The 22,610-nt window shown below is 39.5% G+C and overlaps 3 protein-coding genes across 4 annotated transcripts; 1 reads left to right on the forward strand and 2 right to left on the reverse strand.

Moving 5' to 3' along the window:
• Positions 1 to 445: 445 nt before the first annotated feature.
• ahsg2 (alpha-2-HS-glycoprotein 2) lies at positions 446 to 2,928 on the reverse strand. The gene is made up of 7 exons (XM_061044178.1): positions 2,636 to 2,928; positions 2,027 to 2,137; positions 1,868 to 1,949; positions 1,619 to 1,773; positions 1,423 to 1,518; positions 1,160 to 1,231; positions 446 to 1,040 (listed from the first exon to the last, which is right to left on the reverse strand). Exons 1-7 carry the CDS (start codon positions 2,849 to 2,851, stop codon positions 591 to 593), a joined length of 1,182 nt encoding a protein of 393 aa, XP_060900161.1. The 5' UTR covers positions 2,852 to 2,928; the 3' UTR covers positions 446 to 590.
• Positions 2,929 to 6,263: 3,335 nt separating this feature from the next.
• On the forward strand, positions 6,264 to 13,086 carry LOC132978846 (uncharacterized). Of its 2 annotated transcripts, none has more exons than XM_061044180.1 (10): positions 6,264 to 6,442; positions 7,307 to 8,420; positions 8,533 to 8,638; positions 8,828 to 8,975; positions 9,110 to 9,157; positions 10,397 to 10,474; positions 10,643 to 10,780; positions 10,877 to 10,960; positions 12,290 to 12,340; positions 12,450 to 13,086. In XM_061044180.1, exons 2-10 carry the CDS (start codon positions 7,640 to 7,642, stop codon positions 12,564 to 12,566), a joined length of 1,551 nt encoding a protein of 516 aa, XP_060900163.1. In that variant the 5' UTR covers positions 6,264 to 6,442; positions 7,307 to 7,639; the 3' UTR covers positions 12,567 to 13,086. The 2 variants fall into 2 exon arrangements, with proteins under 2 accessions (XP_060900163.1, XP_060900164.1); XM_061044181.1 differs by having other exon boundaries at positions 10,661 to 10,780.
• Positions 13,087 to 13,088: 2 nt separating this feature from the next.
• Positions 13,089 to 21,470, reverse strand: LOC132978845 (protein crumbs homolog 1-like). The gene is made up of 8 exons (XM_061044179.1): positions 21,325 to 21,470; positions 20,074 to 21,045; positions 18,308 to 18,858; positions 17,993 to 18,158; positions 15,247 to 16,156; positions 15,091 to 15,132; positions 14,862 to 14,984; positions 13,089 to 14,161 (listed from the first exon to the last, which is right to left on the reverse strand). Exons 1-8 carry the CDS (start codon positions 21,371 to 21,373, stop codon positions 13,909 to 13,911), a joined length of 3,066 nt encoding a protein of 1,021 aa, XP_060900162.1. The 5' UTR covers positions 21,374 to 21,470; the 3' UTR covers positions 13,089 to 13,908.
• Between the last annotated feature and the right edge of the window lie 1,140 nt (positions 21,471 to 22,610).

The following is a 22,610-nucleotide window of genomic DNA, read 5'->3' on the forward strand; positions in this document are numbered from 1 at the left end:
GACAGGGCATTTTCCTCTTGATATGTTTCAATTTCAGTCTGCACATTTTTTTTTTTCTTTTCCTTCACTGAGTTGCTTTCAGTTGGCCAATTTGTGGAAATGTCAGTGGGTTCACAAAAATGTCAATGGTATGAGTCAACACAATTGGCAAATAAATTAGTTTCCCAATCAAGATATGACAAGGAAACTCATGGGTATAGGCACTTTGTGTAGAGACTAAAGTCAATCAGTTTATCTTTAACTTCTGGAAGGTATTATGTAACAACTAAATGTTCATTGACTACTGTTAATTTGGATTAGACGTATTTTCAAAACATTCAAAGGATAAATAACTATCAAAGAAAAGCTCAGTCTGAAGAGATTTAATAAACTGCACCAAATGCAAATCTTAACACCTTTTCTAGGAACTTGACGTTGTTTTACACTGCATACTGATCTTTAGGGATGCATTTTTAAATAACAGATTTTATTATGAAATGCATTTCTGTTACAACTTGCTTTCACAGGACATGTTCATGTATAAAAGTCACAAATTATACTGTTGTCAGTGTGGCTGATTGAAGCAGTTATAGTCTATCGAACATGAACACTTAAAAAAATCTGATCCTTCCTGGGCACACTGGAACAAGAATAAAGGTATCAGTTTTAGTTGCTGGGGCGGAGGCAGCAACAACATCTCTCTTAAACAGAACAGAAGGGACCTCTTTACTGGAGGAAGCATCTGAGACAGATATAATGTCATCAGCTAGAACAGCAGCTGCAGCAGGATCTGTAGAAGGATCAGCAGCAGTCGGAGCAGGATCAGCTGCAGTCGGAGCAGCAACTGGATCTGCAACTACATTAATCACTGCAGGAGCTACAAGTATAATTTCATCTGACTCAGAAGCAGACAGAAGACCACTTAGCTGGGGGTCATGTAAAGCTGTCAGTTTGTGGAATCTCAAACCATGCTTGGCTGACAGGCTGCCTGTATGTCCGTGGACCGCTGGTGGAAGGGCAGTAGCTGCAGTTGCTGTGCTGTTAGCATCTACAAAAGGCATCTGTAAATGTTTATGCAACAAGACATGGTTAGAAAAAAATCATCTTTATAAATGTGATAAAACAAAGGTCATGCCTTATTAAATGGCATAGAAAACAGTTTGAGGTCAGAGTATTTTACCATAGTAGCAAACATCCTACAGTCCACTGTGTGGTCAGCATTCCGACCTTTTGCAAAACAGATACCCCGTGCCTGGTTGAGAAAAACATTTTTATTTCATTTGTACAGTTTTGAATGGCACTTGAGACCAGATACATAATTTTCGCCATCTTCAATTTATGCAGGGCTAAGAAAAAGAGTATATAATAAATAATAATTATGCATATAAGTACTTAAAATTGTTGTTTTTGTGGAAAAACTAAACGTATGCTTGGTATACTTACAGCCATGTCATTAATCAAGGGTACGCAGTTATCATTAGTGCAGTAAGCCTCAGTTATAACATATTCTGCGGAATAGATCGGCCCACCGGGAAAGACCTGAAACAAGGTATTGAAATGTAGTGATTTTCACACAGACACAAGTTATAATGTGCTTCTGCATAAATATTTTAGTTAATTGAAAAATGCAATGGCCAACCTGTGACAACATCCGTCCAACCTCCAGAATAATGTATGTCCCGTTTACAGTAAAGTTGTTAACAGTTACTAGAGAGGCATGGACAAAGTCCAGTGCTGCTGTGTCATTTAGGGGGAGGAGGGTTGGACAGCCTAAGCAAATGTCCTCTGTTGATTCTATATGTCAAAAAAGAAAGCGATATAGATGATTGTGCATGTATGGTGGGTATGTAAATGTCAGTGTTCATAAGTGTGTTATGAGAAAGTTTACCTTCTGTTTTACATTTGAATGCTGTGACAGCCAGAGCTCCATCGACCGTCGTCAGCACCACATCACAGTCTCCTTCTACTGCCTGATAGGAGACAAATAAACAGTCTAAGTATTACAACTGCACCTACATTTTTATATAGTAATACAATGTGGTCTTACCGTAAGTGCTTTGGGTCTGACTGTGCAGTTGGCAAGAGGTGTAGGATCCAACACATGACAGTCTGTCTCCAACAGTTCAATTTCCAGGTCATATGTGATGTTTCCCATGGGCTAAAAAGAGGTAAAACTTGACACTAAGTTGTGCTTTTTAGTTGTTGTTTTTTAGTTTCTACTTCATCAGACAGACATCATTATGCTATGCTATACTGCAGACATAAGCCTCTGCAGTAAAGCATAGTATTTCTTTAAAACCTTTTTTTTTTTACATGTTTGAATAAAGATTTGTATACAGAGACATCAAACACATATTGCTTGGTAATATATTGTAGCATATTTAGGGGTCTGATGTAAAAGACACAATGTAAAAGTCACAGAAACATTCAAGTATAGAAAAGCTTTTAAGCATTGCAAATTATTGTCTTTGCTGTGAAAATCCAAAATGACACATTCATGTTACATTCTACAGTTTTATCCTTCAAATCATGTGATCTTGTTAGTTTTCAGGACGATATGAATTGATCACTTTCATATGAACTGAATCCCATGTTCCTGGCTGGAAAAGGGGGAACTATATCTGAAAATGTACAATCTCTACATCTGCTGACTTACTGTAGAATAGATTTTGATGTCTTCAATCCTGTTCAGTGCATATTTGTAGCCATGGGTGTGCTGGGCATTAAGGTAATCTTGAGCCACTAGAGCAGCCTCCTCTGCCTCAGGGGAGTCACACTCGGGTCGCAGAAAAGTGACCTGAGCCCACGCACCTACAAGTAGAACCAGAACCACGGTGATGCCCAGGGGATTCATTCTGAGAGAAATGCACATGCAAGAGGTAAGAGAGTGGAAGAGCACAGAAAGGAGAGGAAGAGCTCCAGCAGTTTGGGCTGTATATAACTTGTACTTCAAACTGGAAAACAGAGCCAAGTTAAACATCATGATTGTCCTTTCTGCCTCCTGCGTCACACAGGGTCTAACTCTGTTTCAGGAATGCTGCCAAAGCAAATGTAAGCTGACCGGGGGGGGGGGCACTTTTTTGTTTTAACCATTGAAAGTTAATTGAAGAGTGTTATGTAGAAACATTGCTGTGATTTTCATTAAATAGCACAAATGTGTTGAATTCTATACTACACAAAACATTCACGTTATAGGGCTGGTCGATATTGTTTGGCTGAATGGAATATTTTTTTCCTGTAAAGAAATACCAAAAACAAAGTCAGTTCTGAGTCAAATCCACATGTGCTAAATTCCAAAAGTTATACAGGCACTTTAATAAACAGCCAGCTGCAGGATGTTGACATGTAGGCTATGACATCGAAATAAAATACCCACTTGCATTACACACGATCAAATGACTGGCTTACACTGCAGGTTCCTAGAGCTCATTCTGAGCTTGGAAGATCTGCTTTTGGCTTCTTTGCACCATCAGCTTGGAATTTGCTACAAAGCACTTTAAAAATCAAGGCACCGGTCTCTTATGGCCATTTTAGATCTTTAATTATTAACTCCCTTACTTCTGATGGCACATGTTTTAAATGATTTTGATTTGAATACTTCTTATTATCTGTTTGTCGATTTTTAACTGATTTTGTTTATCTATGATGTGTATATACAGTATGTGTGTGTATATATACAGTATATGCATATACTTATATGTGATGTGTGCATATGTATGTTTGTTATTTTTCATTGTTTATCATGCTCGACGTCATTGTAAATGAGGGCTATGCTCTCAATGATTTTCGAGTTTAAATAAAGACATAATTTGTGAAATAAAAAATAATATAATTAAATTAAAATGCTCCTTAAATATAAAAAAAATACAAAAAAATAAAAATAAAAACAAAAGTTCCATTCCTGCATATTAAAATAAACACTATATATTTTGGTATGCATGCGTTTTGTGTTTTATGCTCAGATAAAGAGGGACAGACATGGAGAGGAGAAATAGGCGAATTATTGGGTCTAGGGAAGAAATGTTTATTGGAATTTTAACGCAACATAAACTATATCGATAGAAACAATATTGTCTTGGCCTATATGTTGTTTGAAAATATATCAATATGTCCTAAAAACACGGTATATTTCCCAGCCCTAACTCACATTGTGTAAAAGTTCTCCCTATCCACAAGTCTGAGTGAGCATTGGCACCACTGCAGCCAGGACTCAGGGACTTGCTCAATGAAACTTTCGCAAAGAGGATGTTTACCATCCCGGGGGCATAGTTGAGGGACAGGGACGCTTGCTACTAACGCCCACATATTTACTTTACTACACTATTATAGCTCTATGCCAACAGCAAGCTGAGGAAATGGTAAGTAAGTAAGTTCAGAAGTTCTCTTCGACAAGAGTCTTAACAACTTTAGGATTGCTTCCAATTAGGTTGTAGTTGCCAGTTCAATGTGAAAGACTGTAAAAGGTGCTTGTTAAGTCTATTTTTTCTGCTTCTTGATTAAGGTTTGAGTGATGCATGGTCAGGTTTTAAACTGATTACATGCTTTCTTTTTTTAATGTAGTTGATTATGCTAGAACCAACTATTTGACCTGTGTTGCAACAGGGTGCTAGTAGCTTTGGTTTACCAATAATTAGTTGTTCATCAGTTCTTCTTTTGTTGAGTAATTGGTTAGTTAGTTAATTCCTTGTATGTTCCTCATTTGCTCCTTAGTTACTAATCAACATATTGTGTACCTTATCCCTCAGTTTTTCTCCATAAAGTAATCATTAGCTATTCTACAAAATTTGATAAGGAGTTACCCAGGATCTATTAACTAATGATTAACTAGTAGACAATTTCTCATTTCTATCCTACCCTAACTAATAAAAATGTAGTGTACCATATCCATCATTTGTTTTTTAAGTTATCATTAGTAACTCTACAAAATTAGCTAACAAGTAACTCAGGATTAACCCAATAACTAACTAACCAGCAGTAACCCCCTGGGATTAATAACGTTTTCTGATTTCTGATTCTAATCTGTTCATTTGTTCTCTAGTAATCTCCACAGATTCTACGTAGAGATTTAGGATCTATGCACAGGGGTCGTGATTTCAATCATGGGAAGTTTTCTGGTTTTTGTTTCAACTTTTCCCTGGAATTAGGAAGAAAAGAAAGGGTTTGGAGATTTGAACTAATTACTAACTAGGCATTTGTTTCTATGTAACTATGCCAAGTATTTTTAATTAACAAATGGTTAAATAGTAGTTAGTATCTCATTAGTTTTTCATTTGTTCCAAAAAAGTGTAACACAGTAAATTTGGTTAACCAAAAATATGATGATACATGTTCGTCAATAATCTTTTTTTCCATGATGAAAGAAAGCTTGTCAACGTTGACAAGCTAAAAGTAGTTCTCTGAAGTTCAATGTATCTTTACTTTAAACTGGGACATTAGGCGTTCATCGTTGTCTCGTGTTTAGCAGCTTTATCATGTTTAGAAAGTCATCTAACCAAAGGCTTGCATACAAATATCTTCAAGTTAGCTTTATAAGTTTGAAACCTTACTGTACAAACCTACTGTAGCTCAATTAGCATAATTCGTCAGCCTCACTTAAGTAGCCATTTAGCCACAGCCTATGGACATCATGGTAACAATTCAATACACACAGACCTACTTGTAGGTCTACTCCACATGCCAACAGTTTGCAGACAACGGGCTATAGACACTAACATAGTTATATTTGATTTAAACCCGGTAATAGGATTTACCTGATCAGTCAGCATGGTTCTTTGGCTTCTCACAGCTTTTACAGGCTTTGCCACACTGTTCATCAATAAATGCAGGTTGTCAATGAAGGGGAGGCGTAAACAGCACATGTGCGTTTTATGACAGTGCAGTTGCACTCAGAGACCTTCGACAAGCACAAAGCGGATTCTTACATATTGTTGCTCTAAAAAAATAGAAAATGTACACAGGGATGTAACATCTATTGTTATAGAGAATGTAGTGGATAAGTGGAGGTAGAAAAGGAAAGTAAATGCTATTTTTTTAGTGTAGGCCTACTGTGGCTAGACTTCTACTACATGGGCCACTAGTTGGGCCACCCTGGGGCAAAGCAAAGTCTGGACATGCCCCTGCTGTAAGAAATAAATGTGTTACAGTGCACTGATAAATTATCAACCAAACTCGTAAAATTACAGTACTTGCTCTTTCCTAAACTGTCGAACATGTATCAACACAAACGTTCATTTTCATTGAGCTACACTTCGCAGTTAACTCTGATTGGGCCGCACATTAGTGACGTATTCCACATGCGACGCTCAATGTGCGATGTATTGTATACATGAAGCGCTGCAGGTTTAGAGGGTCAAACCGACGAAATTAAAAAGAAAAACAATCCGGTGGCTTGGCATTGTTGACAGTCATCAAACCCTTATTCATCCCACTTCGGACATTTTAACGAGCCAACAAGACAGAAACGGTAAGGCAGTGTGTTTATGGCTATCCCCTCACCATTTGTTACCCACAGACCGTCAGTAAGCTGTGTTGGCTAATTTAGCAAGGGTCTTTGAAAACACGTGTCAAGAACAAGACCTACAAGAATTGCAAAACTGTTAGCTGTATTTGATCCAAAGCTTTTTGAAAGTCAAACATTAATGTCAGCTTACTTGTCTTACTTGACGTGTCTCACACGTGCGCGTCCTCAAGGTTTTTAACCTGCATTGAAACAGTTGTATGATGTCGGGATTATCTTTTTATATCACACAGTTGTTACATTTTATTAGAACCTCTTATGCTGAAACTACATATTAATGGTTAAAAGAAAAATCAGCAAATCAACATTTCTTATTTTGTAAGTAATATTCCTGCATTTAAAACCACGTTTAAAGAAAAACATCAAGAATGAAAGTGCTAAATTGTCCCTGTAATAGCTCCTGTCAGTTTTTGAGTTCTAGATAACTGTGTTTTATTATTGGTGTGTTAGCAATGGCTGCATCTGATTTCAAAAAGGAAGCTGGTTTAACGTGTTTATAATGTATTTAAATTTGTCAAATGAATACATCCAGTTCATGAAAATATTGCGTTTATTTTGAAGCGCTGGCAGTAAAAAATAATGAATACGATTGTTGTTGTCTTGTAAACACAAGTACTCCAGTAGTTGTAGTCAGTGACACGGACTCCACCACTGCCTACACTTCAGTAGTTCACAGACTCAAGTGTCATGGTTCATTTGAAACCTGAAAAACAGTAGAAAAATACATCTTTTTACTAATAAAACTGTGTTGCATTTCATATTATTGTTAGGAAACCTTGCTTATTATATCTCATTATTTCTGTATTGCAGCAGATATTTGGACTGTTTATGCTGAAGAAACCACCAGAGGTCGAAGAAAATACAAGGGCAGCTGAATACGTTTCATAAACACCTCAAGGACATCAGCATCAGACTGAGGTTTCAACTTGTAGCCTTCACTGGCTCAGTTAACAGCAGCTCATCTGAAATAATGGGATAGTATACATACAGAAGTGAACTATGACCTAGAAAAAGAGTATTTCTTTGTCACAGAACCCCCCAAAAATTGTGGTTCAGACCTGCACTTCCAGCTGCTGAGAGAATACCCACAAATCTACACTCCCATGCAACTCTCCATCCCTCACTCTAATCAAAGGCTCCTAAATGCATCGAACCCAGAGTGACTGTGGCAGAGCAAAATGCCCGAAGAAAAAGAGGAGATTTATGTCTTCCACCAAGGGAGTTTCTCACCTCTCCAAGCGAGCAAAGCGACGCTTTTGCTGTAAATTACAGCTTTGGATGTGGAGGAGGCAGAAAGAGAAATGCGGCTTTGGGATATACAGAACAAGGAAACAATCTTTTCTGATGAGATCTGGCTCCTGCCTCGGTGTAAACAGACAGTCACAGAAATGTGGAGTACGAGTTCAAGCACATCACTCACCACGTTTACAAAATGCACAAGTTGGAACATCAACTCTTGAATGTGAAAATGGGGGGTCAGAGGAGTTGCAGAGAAAACAGATTTGCCTGCTCAACAAGTGTGAGTTTATCAGTCCAACAGAGACGTTGCCTGACTCCAGCTCCCATCAGAATCTGGTCATGGACAAAAATGTTGCTTTAGAGAATGTCGGTCAAACTGTCCCTCCTCAAAAAGAAGACACTTTGGTACAGGTGATTAAAATGTCTGACCCTTCAGAAGTTTCTCACACTGTCAAGCCACTGTTGACTACAGACAATGATGCATGTGGTGTGCCTACCAATTTAAGAGAACCAAGGACAATGGTACCAGCTCAAAGGCCTGAGGTTGATGACCAATCAGGACAGTTTACTGCTGCCACTCAGGATCAGGCTACAATCAGCATTACAGATGGGAGTATCACCTCAAAAACAACAGTGTCTTCTCAAGCTGATGTCTGCATTAACGTTCTGGCAGAAGACATCCAAAGTAAAAAATAAAATAAAATCTAGCTTTTATATTCATTTTTTTCTCCCTCTTCATTTTCTGTTTTTCAAGGCTATTGGAGCTGACAGTGTTTTCATGTTCCATGTTTCTCCAGAATTTCTTAATGACTTCTACAGAACGTATGGAAGTTTAATCCCGCTGAAAAAGAACGATGTGTTGAGACATCTGAAGAGGAGGTTTAACACTGATTTCAGTGACAGGTAAATCCGTCTGAATCACCTTGAATCATGCTGTTCTTTCTATTTGTATGAAGAATCTCTTCACTCAAGAGCTGTGTTCTTTAAGTCACATTGTTCAGTAGTAATGATTTATGAAGTTGGGAGAATTCAGTTTTGTATCTGTCATGTTTTAATATAGACCAACTGTATTGTATTTCCCAACCTGTGCAGGAAAAATGTCATCGTTTCAGAGGTGATGAAGTACAGAGATACATTAGTACAAACACCTGTTCCCTCCTTCCGGGTGGTCTACAAAAAACACACTCTGACACTGGATGACTTGTCTACACTGGCAGATCAGAACTGGCTCAACGACCAGGTGATACACCACCTGAAACACACTCAAACTTCATTTGAAGATTTTTTTTAAATTATTTTTTTTGTGGAAAAACCCAAAAGCCTCTGTTGTTATGCTGTATTGAACTTGTATGTGTTTTATTGTTTCTGCTTAAGGTGATGAACATGTATGGAGAATTGATTATGGAATCTGCCCATCACAAGGTAAATGTAAATGATGACAACCAACCATTAAAAGACTGCAGTAGCTTTATTTCAGATGGTTGAAAGTTTTATTAGCTATCCAGGTTATTAGAATATGGCCAGCAATAAAAAACAGAGTAGTTAGACAATTTCTCTGATGTTTAAGGAGTTACATATTTTTGCTTTCTCTTCTTGTTTATATAACCCATTTCACACATACACTGCACTTCTGAAAAAGTCCTGACATTATCCAGTGGGGGGTTACACTGGATAATGGGTTACACCCAACTGACTTTTTCCTCTAACCCCCCACTTATACTGCAGCAGAGTTAGGGGGTTAATAATGTCAATGACGCTGAGTTTCTCTACTTTACACTCTTTAAGCTCATCCGTCCATTTTCTATACCGCTTCTAACGTTCAGGGTGACTGGAGCCTATCCAGTTGCAGGTATATTGTTTTCCACTGCTGTGTTTGCATTGTGGAACTGTCCTATAAATGATTAATATTCAGATAACTTTCATTTATAAAGACATTTCATTTACAGCCTACCAAATCACATTAATGAAGTAGGAAACAAAAGAAGACAAACAGCAGCATTCAGAGATTAAAGTTTCAGTGACAACAGATCCATGAATGTAAACCAGAGCAATCGCACGGTTTGCCAAGTCTTTGCTATGAGGATCATAAAAACAATTAAAAAAACACAGCTCCAAAGAAAAACATAATAAAACACTTTAAAGTATACTTAAGGTTAAAGGACCTGGCCTGTATATCTCTTACTTCTGTCAACATTTAACAGCCTCATTGCAGAAGAAATAAAAGAGTTTAAGCCTTGATATGAGCATGGACACAGTGACTATGATGAACGACTTCTCTTCCTTCAAGCTCTACACAACAGCAGCTGTACACATCTGTACCAAAACCATAGTTTAAAAAACGGTAGTGTTCGCTAGGTCACATGCAGGAGTTTAGACAGACAATCTGTGCATACAAGAATTGTCAAACTATTCCTAAAGTTCATCAAAATATTACCCTACAATTGAGACTGTATCCGGTCAGAGAATCGTACTATTTCACAAACTCTTATCAATACACTTCTTAAAGCCTTTAATAATTTGATAAAGCCATCAGACCCATATCTATTTGTTTTATGAAGCTAACTAAAGATGTTTGATTATCATCAATTCACAAGTATACATCATAAACTTGCAGTTTCTTTAATATGTTTTTTTTGTATCTTAATTTCTCTCCTCTCTTAGGTCCATTTCCTCAACAGTTTTTTCCACAGGCAGCTCATGACAAAAGGATATGATGGTGTAAAGAGATGGACAAAGCAGGTGAGGTCTAAAACAGATGATGTTCGATCACTTAGTGTAAGCTATGGAGATGTCTGTGTTTAACTGTATATTTAAGTCTGCATGATGAATATATTGTAAGATAGGTTTGCCTTTAGAGATGAGGAGAAAGCAGAGTGTTTGGACTTAAAACAAATCTTTCATACGCAGGTGAATTTGTTTTCGAAGAGTTTGCTTTTGGTGCCGATCCACCTGGAGGTCCACTGGTGTCTGGTGACAGCTGACCTCGTCAAAAAGAAGATCTGCCTCTATGACTCTCAAGGGAACGTGCTTCAGAAGATTGGCAGGGTAAAAGCAGATTTTCATTTGCCATCATCACAAACATACAGACCTGATCTGCAACGCGATTTACAACGTTTTGTCTTTATCATTTGTTTTGAACAGAACATTTTGAAATACTTGATGACAGAAGCAAAGGAGAAGAATCAAACCGATTTTGAAAATGGTTGGGCGATATCATTTGATGAGGTGGGTCCTGCAGATTTTTTTTAATAACCTGTTTTGATTGAAGGCTGTTAAAGATCTGGTAGTAGTGAGGTGGACTGGGTGAGCGGGTCACAAGTGGTCCGCTGACAGCACAGCTGGCCATGATGCGTCTCCAAATACGTCTTGATGAAACACTTGTCATCAGATCTCAGTTTAATGCTCTCTATGCAAATGAACACAGAGCCTCATCTACCTTCATTACCCTTAAAAAAGATCAAATGATCTCGTGCACGAGCATAGATTGCAGACTGCAGTGATGACATGATGAAAAACTTTGATCACGTAACCTGATGTTCTTCTACAGTTCTGTGGTTAGTCGTCAATTGAGAGATCTTCACTGGAGGCTGGAGTCTCTTTTTTTTAAAGGTTTATTTTTTGGCTTTTTATACCTTAATTAAAGATTGGAAAGTGGATAGAGTCAGAAATCGGGGCGAGAGAGATAGTGGGGAATGATGTGTGAAAGTTGCAAAAGGTTGGATTCAAACCCGGGTTGCCTGCTTGGAGGACAACAGCCTCTGTACATGGGTCTCGCACACTAACCACTAGGCTCCTGGCGCCCCCGGAGTTGTTGTAGCATTGTGTGCACACAGAAAAAAGAGACGGCGTGCATCCGATATTGAGTCAGACGATTCCATGTTAGATCTGTCGTCTGCTCTTCAAAACATCTGTAAAAAAAAAAAAAAACTGCTCAGGGAACACATCACTGGCTCTTGCTGTCCCTGCCTCCTCTCTTGTCAGTAAAGGGTTTTCCCATATTGAAAAATGAAATGTAGCCCGTCTAATTGATATGAAATAAAAAAAACAAAATGAAACTTTTATTTCCCCCAGGGGAATTGTCGTGCACAAAGAGCATGATAACATAAAGGACACAAAAGACATCAACAACCATACTGGACAAAAATCATTCAAATACAGCAACACTGAAATACCTCATTAAAGCTTCACATGATTACATGTAAGGGGTTTCAAGTAGCAAAGATACTATATATCCCATATGTTGGTGCACATGTGGCTTTAATGTATGAACTGTGTCTTCATGTGATGTAATGACATAAGAAAAAAAAAAAAGAATTCCATGAAACTCAACAGAGAAATAATAAACCACTTAAATATTGGAATTGAGGGGACTACTTGTGACCTGAATAATCCGATGTCAATGCAACATGATGCGTCCTCAGTGCGTTCACACACTGAAGGCCGTCCACTCGCGTTCCAATCACATGTTAATACTACATGTGATTTGGGCCTTGGACTAAAAGTCAGAGGCCTGAAGCACCTGACGCAGTCTTTTGTCTCCCTCTGCTGTCTTAGATAGTCCCACAACAGACCAACGAGAATGACTGTGGAGTTTTTGTCTTGGAGGTAACAACACTTTTTTTTTTTAATCAGCATCATGTGAACCATTTTAAGATCTGGTTCTTTAAACTGATCAATCATTACACAATCAAACTTGTTTTCTTATCCTTTACAGTATTCAAGATGTCTTGCCCTGGCCAAACCTCTGCAGTTTTCACAGAAGGACATACCAAAGATACGCAAGAGGATCTACAAAGAGCTCTGTGAATGTAGACTACATGAACCAGGCTGATGTGTAACTCAAAGCTGTGTGTATGTTCTGATGGTAACGTGCTGTACTGATCAGATATGGTAATCTGTAGGTGTCAGGAGCAGCTCTGAAGCAGCCTTAAAAGTACTCTTGAGTGCATATTAAGGACCTCATCAGGAGCAGGTCAGACGTTTTTCAGGAGCACTGTTCCTTTTAAATCGTCATTTGTTTGGTTACTGTGAATACATTTTCAATATTTAATCAGGCATGTTGACTGGCGTTTACAACAACAGTGCACCAAGTACCTTACAGTAGAGGCCGCCTGTCTTATTTAATCTGAAGTGTCTTTCCTCATCTGTGTTTAGGTGTTTTACTTTTATTGTGTTTATCTTATTTGCACATTTAAAGGCTTTGTGTCATAAGCAAAGTTTATCAGATGACTAAGTGAAACCTGTGTGTTCTTTGTTTGTAAAGATGATGGAATAGGTTTCCACAATTATTTTTTTTGCTGAATAATAGAAGTTGTACATGTTGAAAATAAAAAGCAGACAGTTTCTGAATATTTCAAAACGTTTATTTATCCTTCCATCTTACATATCAGGTTCTGTATGCACGGCATAAAGAAAAGCCTTCATCCGTTTATACATGGTATGAGTTTATTTGTACATAACTTCCTAGCTAAAGACATCATGTATTTTGTTAATATGAGTTTATGTACATCACTGAATGCCTTCAACAGATACACAACAGTGACTGATGAGAGCGCAGTGCTTTGAATAAAGAGTGAAAACATAAGGCACATTACAAACTCTGGTTTTCAGTATAAGAATTACAGCAGATGAAATGCATAGTATTATAAGTACGGTGTAATATTCACTTTCACATAAATCTGTTCACAACAGAAAAGGTTATATTACTGATCATGTCAGAACACTAGTAGATATAATACAAATTAATTTCACATTTATTGTTTATTTATGGCAACTAACCCTGATTCTTTTGATCTTGTAAAACAACTTTACAAAAATATGAATGGGTTTAACTTGAGTCAAAAAAGTTACAAAGTGCTGACAACAATCTTGAGTTTTTGAACATAGTGTGTAAAATCACTTTGATCACTAGAGGCCGGCACCACTGTCACCATGTGGATAAATGTATTTCTTAAAATGTGTCAAAACTATAAGCTCAAATAGTAGTGAAACCCGGAGTTAGTGGAACAGATGTTGTGGCTCCCTCTTCCCTCAGGTAAGGTGAAAAAAAATTTAATTCATACTTGATTTTTTTGGGCTTCCAAGTTTGCAAAATATGTTCACAGAGTTTGAAGTTCATGTTGAGCATATATCTTGACCCAGTTCAACCATACCAGAGAGAAGGGGGGAGGGGTCTAGTCGTTATCCTGGAACGCCCACTCTATTTCTGGCTCATCGTCGAAGTGTATCACGAGGTAGGACACCAGCTGGAAGAGGTTCTGCCACATACCCAAGAAGAGGTACAAGTAGAAATCGCTCACGTCTATTTGGCAGTGTATCCCCGTGTAATTAATATCACACACACACTCAAAGCTGTTCACGTAGTTGACACAGAAGCCTCCGTGCATACAAGGGTCCGAGGCACATTCATCCACATCCCTCTCACACCTGTACAGAACAAGAAGAGAAGAAATTAAGATCAAAGACAAGAAAAACATGACATTTTACAACAGAAAGTAAGGGCTAGCTTTAAGTCTAAACCTTATTATTTACAGTCTATTGTCTAAATGACAATTCAAAGTGCTGTTATAGTGAGGACTAGCTAGGAATGTTACTTTACTGCACATACAGAAAGTGTTCAATAACCTCAATGGTACATTTGTGGCCAGTAGGGGGCAGTGATATACTATCACCTCTCAAGTTGACACGTTAGCTGAAAGTGTCTCTGGAAAGCTGGTACAAAGCAATATAAGCATTCGTCTGAAGTTGTGCTTTTGGCCACCTTCTCATTTGAAGGCCGGTAATCATTATTTTCTTTGCACTGATTTTAGTTTACAGAAACTACAGTGGAAAATATCTGGCTCTTTAGCTGATAAATATTACTATGTTCATGTGTTAGATTCTCACTTCTTCTGATGGCTGTTTCTTGATGTTTGGGCATTGTTGCTGAAAACCGATTTCCTTTTAATTTTTTATAGCAAATTAAAAAAAAAAGTATTACTGAGATGAATTTATAAATCCTTAAATTCTTGGACCTGTCTAGGGACTCCATGTGGGTTTATTTGTCACTAGCCCCTACTTTAGTTGAAGATTTGGGTCATTTCCTCTAAGGAGTAAAGGGGATTAAATATCATTAAGTGTTCCCTACCACAGTCCTGTGAAACCAGGAAGGCAGTAACAGCTGCCGCCTGCCTCTGAGCAGTTCCCTCCGTTATAGCAGTTGTAGTTCCACCTCATTCCAACGCATGTCGATGTAGGCAACTGAGGAAGTCTGAACAAATGAAAGTTCACAACAACAAAAATATCTCAATATTTTGTTTTACCAATTTTGGAATGTAATTGATTTGGTTTAGTGAAACAATAACAAAAGCACTTACGGACTTATCTCAATGTACCATGGGATTTCAGGAATTCTCTCACTGAAAGAGATCATTTTTAAATCAGAACAACTCAGAACATTTTGACTTCCTGTATGTCTATGATACTTTTAGTTTGGTGTCACAGGGATATTGATCATTTATGAAAAAACTCACTCGCAGTATTGGCCTGTCTTATTCTGAGGACAGAGACATCCATAGCTCTGGAAACCTTTGATGCAGGTGGCTCCTTCCCCACAATTGCTCTTCTGACACATATCGACCTCCATTTCACACAGGTCACCACTGTACCCAAGCTCACACACACACTTAAACCCGCCCTGTTGGTTTGTGCAGTTGCCATAGATACAGGGGCTGGAGATGCAGGTATCTGTTGGGTCTTGACACAGTGGGCCCTTCCACTCCGATGGACATTTGCAGTGATGAAGATCAAACAAGTCTTCACACACACCTTGGTTTGTACAAGGGTTGGGAGCACACACACTGGATCCCCAGCAGCCATATTGCAGGGCAGCGTTACCGTTAACCCTCGCAAACTGCTCCTCCTGAGGTCTGGGGAAGTTCATCTCTGTGTCCAGATGGAATGGCAGAGGAAGTCCCCCAATCTCAACTGGACCCAGACAGCCAGACATGTTCACTCCTGCCTCCAGATTATGTCCTCCCAGGAAAATGTCTGCTCCCTCTTTGAGAAAATCCAGGTTCCTCGCAGCTGCCTTGGAAACACTCAGCTTTTCTTTGTCTCCATCCAAAACCATGATCCACCTGGAGGTTTGGAGTATCTGGTTCTCCATGCTGAGCTCCACACTGTGCCACTCTCCGTCATTGATTGGGCCTTGACTTTGAACTATGACCCTGGTTGAATTGTTAGCCCGGAGTTCCATGACCACCTTAGAGTCCAGGACAGAGATGGTGAGGTAGTCTGAGTGTTTTTCAGCACGTAGTAAGGTGGCAGTATTCTGTCTTGTGCGGAAGCTGAGGGAGACATTGCTGAGACTACGCTTGATCTTCCCATTGCTCTGGTAGTGCAAAATGCTGCTCTCAGCCCGAAATGTCAGGTTAGACAAACCTAGAAGGCAGAAATGAAAGATACTGAATAAACAGAGCCAGCTATTCCAATTACCACCCCTATCCATATATCCATGCTGGATACTGTAGCTTCTGCAAACTTAACCCCAGGCTACAAAAAAATGACTGAAGACAATTGAGCCTCTGGGAGCGATAGTCAACTTTTTGAGGCCACGCCTCTACTGTGCTCCACAGAAACTGTTTTCCTGCATACAGCCAAAGCACGCTGAAACACCACTGGACAATACTACTCAGACAATAAAAGAGAACCAGAAGACTTCCGGTGCCCAGCGATTCAGTATTTTTAAGCAGAATTTGAGTCACAAATTGAAACATGACAATGGAGACATATAGTCTGAGTGGGAAGTTGTCTTAAATTATACACATTTCTGTTATTCAAATTTTCTTATAGGAAATCAATGTTATACTAAATTGTCATCAAACAATAGGCAATGGTTTCTGTAATTGTATCGTGGGTGATCCATTATGCAACTTCACCTCTGCATTTGGACATTTTTCCTTATACGCTGATGAAGGCCTAGTGCTGAAACGTGTCCGTTGATGTTTTGCTGTTCTTACCCAGATAAAGGAAACTTAAAGGACATTTGTGTGCTGACTTTTGTCTCTTTTTAGTCTTGTTGCGGTCATGCACCTGAAACTATGTTTACTGTCGAGTGTGCTCCTTTTTTTTGTGTGTTTTTATACATTTTTCCTAATACCTACTGAATCGTACAGAAACCAGACACTTCTGACTTCTTCTACAGGCTGTACTTTCAAATGCATTCACAGTCTGTTCATAGAGTTTGAGTTTGAAATATCAAAACAACTGTCCTCCTGTGTTAATGCAAACATTGCTCAATCCTGATTGTGACATGGTCCATTATGACATTAATTTTCTGACTAGCTTACCTCAAACCAGTGAGAGGACAAAAGAAGACACAAAGAGAAAGAAATGACTAAAACTACTAACTCTGAACAATGCATGTTTTTGTGGCCATCCCGTATGAAAGTATAAACCAACTCCAAAATCAGTTTCTAAAAAAGTTTAAACAGAGAAGATTAAAATGTTTTGTGTGAATTGTCTATGGGGTGACAGAGCCTTTCCCATTGCTGCCCCCTCCCTCTGGACTCTCTCCCCAAACACATCCATGACCTCACCGAGCTGCCACAGTTCAAATCCCTGATCAAAACCCACCTTTTTACAACTGCTTTTAACTGCTTATGTTGCTTCTTGTGACATTGTTTTAATGTTTTTTTTATTTCCTCTAACTTGCTTTGTCTGAATGTATGTAACTCTGTGAAGTGTCTTTAAGTGTTTGCTATAAATAAAATGTATTTTTATAATACAGTAAACACAGGTTCCTGGTGTATTGGCTGTTCCGGATCAACAGCTCCCCTGCTTTTTTCTTTGTGAACATGTGACTTTTCCAGGAAGACTTGTCATCACAAACTTCAACAGGCATGTGGCGGTAGACTTAATCTGACCAGGGATAAGCCGGTCTTAGAGGAATCCTATATAGGATCCCTGCTTCAACTCTGTTCCCTTCTGTAATCAGTCAACCTGTAATTAATCAGTGCCTCGGCAGAGAGTGTCCTAAGGGTACTGTACACCACAGAGAGTTCCCTCAATAGATCCAAAGCAGGATCAGAAATGGGCTGCTAAAAATAGACCTACAATTTACTGGGGGCCTTTGTTTTGCTTATGGTGGCTGTCTAAATATACTCTTCATTGCATAAATCCTATTGGCAATTCCAGACTCTTAATCTCACAGTCGAGCACTTTTAGGTTATTGTTGTTTCTTGGATTTGGAATGAGTGATCATCGCAGGACACTCACAGTCAAAGCCCTGGGATCGAGGTTGACAAACAGCAGTTGCAGGGCAGGGTGACAGCTCACACCATTTCACCTTCTCGCAGCGTCTCCCTGCAGTGTTCGGGGGGCAGTTACAGATGAAGTCGTCCCACATGGAGTAACAGACTCCTCCGTTGAGACAAGGGTTGACCTAATGAAGAAAAAAAACGTTTCAGATCCATCAAGCCTGGCCTATTGCCGGTCATACAACATCCTCAGTCATTTAAAGTTCAGATAAGGATTGAAAAATGTTCTCAATAAAGACAATATAATGAACAGAACAGAGTAGATATTACTCACTGCACAGGCGTTGTCACTGCTGCACCCTTGGGCAATGTTGATAAGTTGCTGCAGTCTGTAAGATTCAACCGGGGTTGCAATGGGATAGAACTGCAGTCTCTTGCTGTTTACCCTCAGATCCTGGACACATCCCTTAAAGTAGCCCCCAAATGAGGCAGAAGCCCTCGAGTCTGGAAGCCCACCAACAAAAACCAGATCCCCAGGATGTGCATGGACGGGCCTTATGTGCACAGAGTCCTGGATCTGAGCTGACTGGAACAAGACGGCTTCCATTTTTTCCAACTTCACAGTCACCAGATGAAAGTGGCCATCACTGATCGAACTCCGACCGAGAAGGGTCTCAAAGTTGTTGACTTGGACTTTGACCCTGCCCTCATCTACCCACAGGCGGAGGTACTGGCTGGTGCTGTTGGCCAGGATGAGGAGCAGGCCGCTGCTCTGTCTAGTGCGAATGAACATGGATACAGTCATAGAATCACCCGGGTCATCGTCTAATGAGAAGGAGGCGAAACTGTCCAGGTTGTTGTTTCCAAACCTTGCAGTGATGTACTCTGCACATGTATAGGGAGAAACAAGTCAAGAAAGCCAACGTTAAACTTAAATCCTGCAGTGTCTTTAAAGCTCCTGTGAATGAATTTAGATTTTTGTCAATTTTGGTGCCCCAATTGGACAAAGCAGTGCCTATTATCTCTTTGCTGATCTCGAACTGTACTGTACAGTACTCAAAATGGCTGGGCGTTTACTGAATAAGCTAGCGACAATATGGCAGTGACAGGACTCCTCACGATAAAATGTGTTTATCAGTGAGCTTTAGAGGTGCTGGCAGGTAAAGTTTGCTACATCAGGACAAGACAGACAATTGATTTCCCTGTCTCCAGTCTTTAAGCTATGCTAGGCTAAGATAAGCTACAATGAGTCTAAGTGTTGAACTATTGTTCGACCCTGAGCAGTTAATAGGACAGTAATCTGTCCTTACTGTGCAAACGTGTGTTTTGACTGACAGGTGATGTCATGGACTATTTCCCAATATGTTTCTGGAAGGAGCTTCAGGACACCAATAACCTAAGATACCTCTGCTTTGCGTGACTCCATCTCTGATTTTCCAAAGTAAAGGAGCTCCAGGTCAGCTACTGAAAAACACGTTTTTTAAATCCAAAGCCCAGGTGTTGCTGAATGCCTCCTAGTTATATAACTCTGTGCTATTTCTACTAGCACTGTAAGCTCCTTGCATGTCTACTGACTTACTTTGTCATCTTTCAGGGTGGCTCTCTCTTTCTAGATGTCAGAATTGGAATGATTAAAGTTGAACTGAACTTGACCTTTGCCATTTTTACAGCAGCCTACTAGTGTCATTTCAATGCTGCAATGAATGCAAATTAATGTATGAATGTCCCCCATATGGCAGATTAAAGGCAGTCAAAACAATTAAAGATATACTGTGTTTGTTGATACATTACACTGATTAAAGCTTTTGGCTTTATGTAAATCAATCCTTTAGCAAAACATTTTGTATCGATGACAACACAAAGCAATAATACAGTCAAACCAGTTTCTCACTTGATATTGCCACCCAAATTTCATGAATATAAAACATCTCTTGGATTTATAGTGGGACAGCATTAAAAGCATCCCCTCATAACAAAAACAAGAGTTAAGTTTGCTGAAGTGATAGTGGTTGCTGGGAATCCAGGTTTTTCTTTGCACAGAAAAAGTCAGATCTGTTTTTGAAGTGACATGCAACAGTGTAAATGTGTGTGTGTACTTACCCTCTGAACAGTTGTGTCCCTCATATGGCCTGAGGCACTCGCACATGTAGCTCCTCCAGCCCTGGCTCACACAGCGCCCTCGGTTCTGACACGGGCTTTCATCGCACTTGTCTTTGTCACTGCATCCCACAGTGATGTTTGCCTGGGCGTCTGAATCGCCTGGCGCTGCAACAGGCAACACCAGATGTGAACCAACAAACACATCTCTGAAGCAGCCCAGAAAAGGCGGGGGGTTTTCTGCTTCATCCTCTGCTCTGCCCAAATTCCAGTTCCTCCCAACTACTCCTATGAAGAGGCCTTGGCGAACAGTGCCTGGGTCAGGGAGAGCGGAGGCTTGCTCAAGCAGAGGGATTTCTGAGCTGAAGTCTCTGGTGCAGCTTCCTTCAGTGCAGAGCAGCTTGATGAGGCTCACGCCGCCACCCAAAGATGCTTCCACCGTGTGCCACTTGTTGTCCGACAAGTTCTCTGGCAGCTCCTGAACAAGTTTGATGGAGCCTTGACCTCTGAGGCTGCGGAGGCAGAGATGCCCGTCTTTCAGCTCAATCCTGAGGAGCAGGTCATCCACTCTGTGCTGCCAGAGAGTTCCAGTCGGTCTTGCTGTCCTGAAGCTAAATGTCACATTAAGAGGAGCATCTGGGTCTAGAAGCTGAGTCTCAATGTACATGTAGCCTCTGGACTCAAATGAGAAAGTGGTGGGAGTCTGGCATTCAGGGCCTGTGAAGCCAGCAAGGCAGAAGCATGTGAAAGTGTGCTGATTGTTGACAAGTAAAGGAGAGCACATTCCTCCATTCTCACAATGGTTTTCGTCACAGCCTGAAAGTGCAGTTGTGCAGTTCTCTCCACCGTACAGACGTCCTTTTTGGCTCTGTTGGGAGCAAATGCATCTGTAACCTCCACCGGTGCTCTCACACACACCACCATTTTGGCATGGCTGCTGACCACATCCACTGATGCTCTCCTCCGAGGAAGCAACTGGGGAAATGAAACCACCACATATTACTTATTAACTCATAGGCAAAATTTAACTGCTGGCACATTTAAACCCTATTGTCAATAAAGTGTGTTTACTACATTAAGGGACAAAATTAAAATAATAGCAACTGTAAAACTGGCAGGCTGTCACACTTTGCATTACTTTGAAAAATATGGCTGAAATAAATAAACCACAATCTGAAAAATACATGAATTACCTTCTCATAACACACATGAAGCAACATAACCTTAAAAGACATAAAAACACAACAACATTACCTGCATAAAGCAACCATAATATCCACACATGCACGCTGAATCTCAACATTGTCCTTAATAAGTACTCCAAATTACAAGATTTTTGACAAGATTTTCATCTTAGGTCAGATGGGGAATACTTGTGTGCAGCTCCATCTTAAGCTCTGCTCCTTCTTGCATGTACTGTTTGCGTTAACTGAACTTCTTCAAGCGCTGCAAGACAGATAGGAGGGATTAAGCTAATGCACTTACAATGTCTTACACATTAAATGTGTTCGCAAAGGGAAAGTTCATCCAGTAGGCTAATTTAAGAAACTCCAAACACCTTCCTGAGACAGACCTCTAATTTACTCTTATATAAGTGACAAAAGAGGTCCACCTGAAGTCAACAATGGGACTTGATGGTGAACCTCGTCTGATATGAAAAAATAAAAAAATATTTTGATTACAACTTAATAAATTAATAATAATAAATGAACCCCACTTACAGACCATTAACAATATAGGCGTCAACTTTAAATGTTTGTGTGCACACTCAGGCACACGTGCAGAGAAGAGCAGGTGCCCAGTTGAGTATCTGCCTGCAGCAGTTGGCTGGACCGAGGTCCAGTCTTTAAAAGAAAACTTAGGTCAACGATCCTAATCCAGTAAGTATCTCTGTCATTAAAACGTCACTCATGTCCTCACAAGTAATCACAGTAAAACTGCTCTGTAGACATAAAAAATACATGTTGAAAATATGTATAATTATACATATATAAAGTGTATATATGCATGTGTGTGTGTGTGTGTGTGTATGTGTGCGCGTGCGTGTGTGTGTGTGCGCGTGTGTGTGTCTGTGTGTATGGATGTGTGTATGGATGTATGTGTGTGTATGGATCATGAATGGATGTACTTAATAAGGAGGCCTGCAGAGAAATATGTAATCAGAAAGGCCAAGGAGCACATGACAGCAGTAATAATAATTATATTATAATAATAATAATAATAAAAATAATAATAATAATAATAATAACTTTATTTATATAGCACCTTTTAAAAACACAGGTTTACAAAGTGCTTTGACAAACAAGAACAAAGCAAACTAAACCAAACACAGAAGAACATTAACAACAGCAAGAACATAACAAATGCAAAATACTAAAAATAATTAAATACAATTCAACAGAAAAGAACCCAAAATGCACGATACCCAACAGACATATATAACCCCGACCATCACAAGAACCATTATAAGAACCCAGGCAACACAAGAACCATGATAAGAACCCAGGTAACACAAGAACCCAACAACACGAGCTGAGACC

This window comes from Labrus mixtus, chromosome 8 (assembly GCF_963584025.1).
Source record: "Labrus mixtus chromosome 8, fLabMix1.1, whole genome shotgun sequence".
NCBI classification, from domain to species: Eukaryota; Metazoa; Chordata; class Actinopteri; order Labriformes; family Labridae; genus Labrus; species Labrus mixtus.

Excerpts from the sequence above, each read along its gene's own strand:
- LOC132978846 (XM_061044180.1), top strand. The coding sequence starts at position 7,640 with ATGCATCGAACCCAGAGTGACTGTGGCAGAGCAAAATGCCCGAAGAAA. Across the intron at positions 10,781-10,876 it reads TGCTTCAGAAGATTGGCAGG|AACATTTTGAAATACTTGAT; the intron begins GTAAAAGCAGAT and ends TGTTTTGAACAG. Across the intron at positions 10,961-12,289 it reads GGGCGATATCATTTGATGAG|ATAGTCCCACAACAGACCAA; the intron begins GTGGGTCCTGCA and ends CTGCTGTCTTAG.
- LOC132978845 (XM_061044179.1), bottom strand. The coding sequence starts at position 21,373 with ATGTTGAGATTCAGCGTGCATGTGTGGATATTATGGTTGCTTTATGCA. Across the intron at positions 15,133-15,246 it reads AAGACAGGCCAATACTGCGA|TGAGAGAATTCCTGAAATCC; the intron begins GTGAGTTTTTTC and ends GATCTCTTTCAG. Across the intron at positions 14,162-14,861 it reads CCTGGTTTCACAGGACTGTG|GTGTGAGAGGGATGTGGATG; the intron begins GTAGGGAACACT and ends TGTTCTGTACAG.
- ahsg2 (XM_061044178.1), bottom strand. The coding sequence starts at position 2,851 with ATGTGCATTTCTCTCAGAATGAATCCCCTGGGCATCACCGTGGTTCTG. Across the intron at positions 1,774-1,867 it reads ATTCAAATGTAAAACAGAAG|AATCAACAGAGGACATTTGC; the intron begins GTAAACTTTCTC and ends TTTGACATATAG. Across the intron at positions 1,041-1,159 it reads GTAGGATGTTTGCTACTATG|ATGCCTTTTGTAGATGCTAA; the intron begins GTAAAATACTCT and ends AAACATTTACAG.